The following is an 8053-nucleotide window of genomic DNA, read 5'->3' as shown; positions in this document are numbered from 1 at the left end:
CTCTTCAAAGCCACCATAAAAAAAGTACAATTGCACAACAATATAATCATATCATAATATACCAAAACTATGAATAACACTACTACAAAAACTATTTTCTTTTGGTCCATTTCCTTTACCATTCTACTTTCATCCATCATTCTTCCTCTTTATTCCAATTACCAAACAAGTACACGTCTAGCTAATTTTCTCAAAAGGGTAGTCGAAAAAAGTGGTGTACAAGATATCTTTTTTATCTTTAAAGAGATTATTACAACATCATTATTATTACATAGTTCTAAATGTGACAATCCCAAATGGAACTCAAAACTTGTATCAATATATGGAGTTTCACATGTATTGAGTGTAGATTTAAATGGTTGTGCAAGTTTTAGCAGTATACAAAAGGCAGTGGATGCTGTTCCCGATAATAGCCCTGCTACAACTCTTATTCTAGTTGATTCTGGCACATACAAGTAAATCTTTTTTTTATTTTTACTTGTTATACTTTGAAGAGTTTAACTCATATATACACCATTTATATATTGATAATGTAAATAATTTTTATAATATCAGGCCAATTTTACTTGTTGTAATGGGTAATCTACCGTATTTCAATATTACAAATACTACGTTTTAATCAAGGAGGGATAACGGTAGATATAATCTTTTGAACGACCCGATGTATAGTGTTAAAAAGCCTTTATACTATCAAAAGCCTTCTAGTTATAGGTTCATTTTTTGGGTAGAATATAATTTTAACAGTACAATGAGTTCAAAAATAAGAATCTTAAAGATTGAAATTATTTAAATTAAAATTTTTTATTCATCTTTTGTATATTTCGGTGTATATAAATTGACCTCTACTTTGAGCTATGAGGAAATTCAACGACGACTTATACGCTGACAATGTAAAGAAACTAACATTACCAGTTTATGCTTACTTTAACTTATTGTAATAGATAACCTGATTTATATTTTAGGTTACAAGCTCAATTTTTTTATGAACTAATTACTTGTTTTGATAATGTCAAAAATTATTTTTATCATTATTGCATGTTATTTTGGCAGGGAGAAAGTGGTAATAAATTCTAGCAAGACAAATATAATAATACAAGGCCAAGGTTACCAAAATACAGCTATAGCATGGAATGATACTGCAAATTCTACTGGTGGAACTGCTAATAGTTTTACTGTTGCCATTTATGCTTCCAATTTCATTGCCTATAATATCAGTTTTCAGGTACATTACTTATATTTTCCTTTTTCATAATGTGATCAATCATATAATTCAAAATTTAATTCATTAGGATTAAAATTTCAATTTTATTAGTACATTCACTTTTATATATATATATATATAGGGTACTTTATCCATCAAAGCCTAGACATAAAGGAAGAAATTACCTAATATTTTTATTTTCACTGAGATTTGAACACGAGACCTCATGATTGATGGGTTCGAAATCGAGAGGGTGTCATGCGGAAGCTTTTAGTTTGCAAACCATAAGACGATAAATCAGACGACACATGAAAAATTAAACTAAAAATATATTATTGTCTATGGTTTGGCCAAACGCCTACATATTAAAAATAAAATGGAGAAATCTCCCCCTAACAAAGACTTTTAAAGACTACATTGTGGATGCTATTGTGTTATGGTATGCGAAGGGAGTGTTATTTATATAGATGTTCAAAACCTTTCCTCCAAGAGAGAGGTTAGCCAAATATAGAAAAGTTTTATATTTTTCTTTCAAGAAAAGTAAAAGTAATTGTGGTTACTTTTATTTCTTTCTAAGAAAAAGTAAAACTTAATTTTCGTAAGAAAATTAGGGCAAAAACCCTAACAAATCTCCCCTTTTTGACTTTGATTTTCTGCAAAATATTCATCCTTCTCCTTCTTCTTGTGCATGATCTTCGTTCTTCACATATTCTTTATATATCACTGTTGTTTGGCGTGCTTTTAAAATTGAGCCTCTTTGGGTTAAAATATATCAGCCCTTTTCGGGTTAAAAATATTGAAACTCTTTTGCAGGGTTAAAAGTGAGCTTTATTTTTAAATATGTGACAACAGGATTATTGAAATATAATTGACAATTGTCTCCACATATAGTTACTGTTGGGAAAAAATGGACTATTTTTCCCGCCCCTTCCGGACCGCTTTCAAGCAGAAAATAACAGAGAAATTAAAGAGAATAACAATACAAAGATTTAACGTGGAAAACTCCTCAATTGGAGAAAAACCACGGGTCTCCCAGAAAAATATTCACTATATGAAAATTATTACACCATACAATACACAATATTTTTCTCACACACCCTCACTTCCTAAAATACTATTCTCAAAGAGATCTCCAAAAGAATTATCTCTAAACCTCTTTAATAGTAAACAAGGAAAAAAATATTTTTGTGTGTGTTAAACAATGAAGGAGGTGGAGTTTATTTATAACTCCCAACCTCCTCCCAACCAAATTAAATTTTTGATGTGGGATTTTCTTTCTTCAAAACAAACTTCAACAAATCTCTACCTTTTGAAGAGAAGAAAATGCAATCCGTTGGCCCTTTATAGTTGTCCAGCTACACATAACAAAATCAGTTCTCCACCTAACTCTAAACTCGACCAATCATATGTAACTGCAACTTCCATATTGTCTGCTACTGACAATCATAATTCTAAATTCAAGAATTATCATACCCCCACCATAAAGAGTACATCCACTCAGATTGAAAAACCAATCCAAGAATTTTCACTTGAAATTACTTCCTAATTTCAAGAATTTCATTTTCGGCACATGTCGAAAAAACTGCTAATAACTTATGGTGCAACTCTCTTGTTGATTTCTTGAGAGTTCATTAGCCATCGACATCCTTTTCACCACACACCTTGCATCACCTATCAACCAATGCCCATGTGCGAACTTGTGGACCAGCTACCAATTAAACATCCTCTTCCATGGAAATTCTAAAGGTAGCATTCATGCCATGAGGATTTTTATCTTTCTTACAAAGAAATATCATTCCACTGTTCTAGGGAAACACTATTGATAGCATTTTCTTTGGAGCTTCCAGCCGAACTAGCCCCATTATTTGAGCAATTATTTTTAACATGTCCCGGTTGTTTACAATTCCAGCAGATGACCTTCTTCTTAGAGTTTTGCTTTCATTTTCCTTTAACAACAAGAGCTGAATCTTCTAGAGATTTTTCATCTCCAATCTTTTTTCCTCAGAAATCAATTTGCTTGTCACTTCTGATAAAATCACAGTTTCCTTCCCATACATTAAAATGAGTTGCATGTGCTTGTAGGAAGATGGAAGAGACCAGATGAGTCGAAGTGCCTTGTCTTTATCATCAATTTTCACTCCAATAAATTTTAATTCAGAAACAATCTCATTCAAGACACTCAGATGATCAGAAATAGTTGTACCTTTAGCCATTTGCAATTTATGAAATTGCTCCTTCAAATATAATCTATTTGAAATACTTTTGGTTTAGTATAATTCTTCAAGTTTCTCTCACAACTCCTTTGTTGTAGACAATCCAATCACATTAGCAAGAACATTTTTAGCTAAACACAAACGAATTTGACTTGCCGCTTTCATGTCTAGCTCTTCCCATTCTTCATCACTAATTCTGGATTTTTCTGAGTCTTTACTGCTTTCAGATTTTTTTGAATCCTTATCACCTTTTTCGCTAGTTGGTCTCTCTTTCAATGCCTTGTGTAATCCAGATTGGATTAACACATCCTTGACTTGCACTTGCCACAAGCCAAAATTAATTCTCCCGTCAAAATTTTCAATCTCAAATTTTGTCCCCATATTGTTTATCAGTTTAAATAAATGGACAATAGTAATGTAAAGTACCCACTAAATTAGTTCCCAGGAAAGAGAGGTGGATCACAAGGGATACACTTAAGTACCAAGTCTTTCCTTAGCCAGAACCTCTTTAGATTGTACTTATTCCCACTATTACCAAATATACAAGTACCCCAAAGTAACTCCACCAGAATAGCAAACTCCACCGGAATCAGACTCCACTTGCTACTCCACCGGGATGAAACTTTTGCTTGAGAACAATAATTCTAATTCAGAAATTTTTTTTGATGTGGAAGATTAGACAAAGCTGCAACCACAGAGCATACTAAAATTTCAAAAGAATTATTCCACACCGAAGGCTCTGATACCAATTGTTGGGAAAAATGAACTATTTTTTTCGCCCCTTCCGGACCACTTTCAAGCAGAAAATAATAGAGAAATTAAAGAGAATAACAACACAAAGATTTAACGTGGAAAACTCCCCAATTGAGATTTAACGTGGAAAACTCCCCAATTGAAGAAAAATCACGGGTCTCCCAGAAAAATATTCACTATATGGAAATTATTACACCATACAATACACAATATTTTTCTCACACACCCTCACTTTCTAAAATACTATTCTCAAAGAGATCTCCTAGAGAATTATCTCTAAATCTCTTTAATAGAAAACAAGGAAAATAATATTTTATGTATGTTAAACAATGAAGGAGGTGGAGTTTGTTTATAACTCCCAATCTCCTCCCAACCAAAGTAAATTTCCGATGTGGGATTTTCTTTCTTCAAAACAAACTTCAACAGTTACACAAAATCATCATTATCGCCAAACTGGTTGCATCTTGATTTGAAACCGCTTTGAACCTATTTAATCTCGTCTCATCACACCATTGGACCTTTGAACTATAAGCTTTGATACCACTTGTTGGGTTTGAAATCGAAAGGACTACATTGTAGATGTTATTGTGTTATGGTATGAGAAGGGGGATCTTCTATTTATAGATGTTAAAAAACTTTCCTCCAAGAAAGAGGTTAGCCAAATATAGAAAAGTTATATATTTTCCTTTCAAGAAAAGTTTTATTTTCTTTCCAAGAAAAAGTAAAACTTAATTTTGGTAAGAAAATCAAGCAAAAACCCTAACAATGATTTCCGGTATATATATATATATATATAGTCTCTCTTCTTTTTAAACCGAGGTGTCCGCACTTGCTTGTGCACCCGTTGATTAATTCCAGGGTTACCTACTATCTCCCATCAGGACATGTACAATTGAGTACTTTATCTATCAAAGCCTAGACATAAAGGAAGAAATTACCTAATAGTTTATTTTCACCGGAATTTGAACATGAGGCCTCATGATTTCCCGTAGAAAATGCAGAGAATTTCTAAAACTTTTTTTTATGTATAATATTGGATTGGAATTGTAAAAATTTATATAGTCGACCCAAACTTAACTAAAACTGAGGCATAATTTTATTATAAATTAACAATTTTTTTTTTTTTGTGTGTGATGTTAAGAACACAGCTCCAGCAGCTTCACCAGGTGATGTTGGAGGACAAGCATTGGCTTTAAGAATAACAGGAGATGAAGGTGCATTTTATGGTTGTGGATTTTATGGAGCACAAGACACTCTTAATGATGATAAAGGAAGACATTATTTTAAAGAATGTTTCATTCAAGGTTCCATTGATTTTATCTTTGGAAGTGCTAGGTCACTCTATGAGGTACATTTGTTTTTGAATTTTAACTTTTATAGTGCATGTATATATATATAGACTGGTCACACTTACGATATATATAACTTAAATTCATTTTTAGTTTTAAGCGAACTTATGTTACGTATGACTGTCCATAGGTATATATGGTGCTACAATATTAAGCACAGGTTCGACCAAATTCAGTAGTATTGGAGGGGACATCTAAGACCTATGCCCTTCTATACCTTGGATAAGTTGAAAGGGAGGGCAAATCTTTTGTTTTTTTGATGTTATTAGAGAGTTGGGCAATAATTTATTTGTATCGTCAAAGATTTAAATAATGAAAATAGATGGTGAGTGTCTGAATCAATATTGATTAGGTCATGCATGAAGTAAGGATGCCACAGTTACAAAAACACTACATTTTAGCTTGAACTTATTATAATGATAAATGGTTCGTTTCGTCATGACCTTCTCATAAATTCTCAACAAAACTTTTGTCTCTTCAACCCTGCAGGGACAAAGAACTCGTCGTTGTCTGGACTATTACTTAGACCACATATTTGTATGAGGATCTTTATACAAATAGCCAATCAAATTCACAATTTACTTTTTCTTATCGGTATATATTGATTATACAAATGAATTATACATCTGTCGGTTATTTTTAGTTTAAACGACCGAGTAAGACCTCTATTTTAGGTTTATTATTACTTTTTTTTTTAAATTACGATCTCGGTAACTAAAATGAACTATGACTTCGACCAGCAAATTCAGAATCTATAAACTTCAAATTTTGACTCCACCTATGACATGTGACAGGATTGTACCATAAATTCAATAGCAAAAGAAGGAACAAGTGGTGAAATTGGAGGGTCCATAACAGCACATGGAAGGAATTCCAAAAATGAGAATTCAGGATATTCATTTGTGAATTGTGAAATTAGTGGCACTGGAAAAATATGGCTAGGTAGAGCATGGGGAGCATATGCTACTGTTATTTTCTCCAAGACTTATATGTCTGATGTGATTTCCTCAGATGGTTGGGATGATTGGAGAGATCCAAATAAAGACCAGTAAGTAATAATGATCATCCTAACTACCTCTTAAAAAAATTTATATTCGGTTTCTCTGTTTCATTTTATGTGAAGATGTTTAAATATATATTGAATTTTCTAAAAAAAAGTTTCAGCTTTCCCTGTTACGCAGTAGCTTTCACCTTTTTGCTTTATTGGTGACTCGAAATCACAATCATAAGATCGAAGGTGGAGCATTCTTACCGTCCGAGGAGCCCCGCTTGCCTAGATGCATAGTTTGATGCCCACATGGACGTTAAAACAATTATTTGTTTTTTTGAAGTTTCTTTTTCGCTTCAAAAACCTGTTTGATTTATGCATTGGGTTAATTTTTCTCTCTTTCGAAGTTTGAACCAATTTTTCAAGTATGAAAAGCTTTTTCTTCAGCAAAATTTCAACATTTCTCAAAGTGAAATGCACGTTCAAACACAATTCTAATTTTTAAATACTTTCTTTTTTCAATTCAACTTCAAGTAACTTTTTTCTCTCCAAAATATCACTCAATTCATGTCCCTGTACCTATTACAATACTTTTTTTTTAAACTTGTTTATATATTTATATGGCTATTAGATCGTGTCATTGATTAAGGATACCATATAAACTATGTTAAATTATTTCTGAATATAAATATACATCTTTCTTTTTTGGACAGATTAAAATTTCCGACTAGAGCATCAAATGAACAACAAATCTAGCCCCAAGAACATTAAAAGATTGAACTGTTGAATCTGAATATTACATTGAATAGCAAACGAACAACTAATCTAGAACTAAGAACCTTAAAGATTGAACCGTCGAACCTGAATATTACATTGAATATCAAACGAACAACTAATCTAGGGCTAAGAACCTGAAAGATTGAACCCGTAAAGTTTGAATCTTACATTGAATATAATGTTTTGCAGGACAGTATTGTTTGGAGAATATGATTGTTATGGACCAGGAGCCAATTACACAGATAGAGTACCATATGCAAAGCAATTGAAGCAAAATGAGGCAGCTCAATACATGGATATCTCATTTATAGATGGACAACAATGGCTTTCTAATGGAAGATCAGACACTTAATTTTTTGGGATTAGCTATAACAGACACAAACCTTAATTAAGAAAAACTAATTGAGGATATACATCAATAAAAGTTGCAGTTCTCATATACAAAAGAAGAGAAAAAAGTTTAATTTCAGAGTAAGTGATTGCTACATTAATCAGACTTTATATCTCAAAACTTTTGGATTTCATCAATAGTTATCTAATAAGTGACATAATCGTGTATTTTTATTTTTTTTTATATCATCAATACATAAAACTTTTAACCCTTTTGCACTTCATTCAATTTAAAACTTTTTCCCAATATTTTTGGAGAGGGCGTTTAGCTGGTTTCGCTTACCTAAATAAAAGTACTTGCTTGGGATGATATACATGATTTAGGATTAATATCTTAATGATCAATATGACTTAATGATCAATATGACAAGAAGAATATGAA

The 8053-nt window shown here is 32.0% G+C and overlaps 1 protein-coding gene across 1 annotated transcript; it reads left to right on the top strand.

Annotated features, from left to right (window-relative positions):
* On the top strand, positions 1-7895 carry LOC107843599 (putative pectinesterase 14). Its single transcript, XM_016687925.2, has 5 exons — positions 1-455; positions 1051-1222; positions 5309-5515; positions 6311-6564; positions 7471-7895. The coding sequence occupies exons 1-5, from the start codon at positions 70-72 to the stop codon at positions 7631-7633; spliced, it is 1182 nt and encodes a 393-aa protein (XP_016543411.2). The 5' UTR covers positions 1-69; the 3' UTR covers positions 7634-7895.
* Positions 7896-8053: the final 158 nt, after the last annotated feature.

This window comes from Capsicum annuum, chromosome 10 (assembly GCF_002878395.1).
Source record: "Capsicum annuum cultivar UCD-10X-F1 chromosome 10, UCD10Xv1.1, whole genome shotgun sequence".
In the NCBI taxonomy this organism is placed as follows: domain Eukaryota; kingdom Viridiplantae; phylum Streptophyta; class Magnoliopsida; order Solanales; family Solanaceae; genus Capsicum; species Capsicum annuum.
This window is presented reverse-complemented; position numbering and strand designations above follow the sequence as displayed.

Bases quoted from the DNA above. Each gene is read 5' to 3' on its own strand.
- LOC107843599 (XM_016687925.2), top strand. From the start codon at position 70: ATGAATAACACTACTACAAAAACTATTTTCTTTTGGTCCATTTCCTTT. The intron at 1,223-5,308 runs GTACATTACTTA...TGTGATGTTAAG, and splicing joins CCTATAATATCAGTTTTCAG to AACACAGCTCCAGCAGCTTC. The intron at 5,516-6,310 runs GTACATTTGTTT...GACATGTGACAG, and splicing joins GTGCTAGGTCACTCTATGAG to GATTGTACCATAAATTCAAT.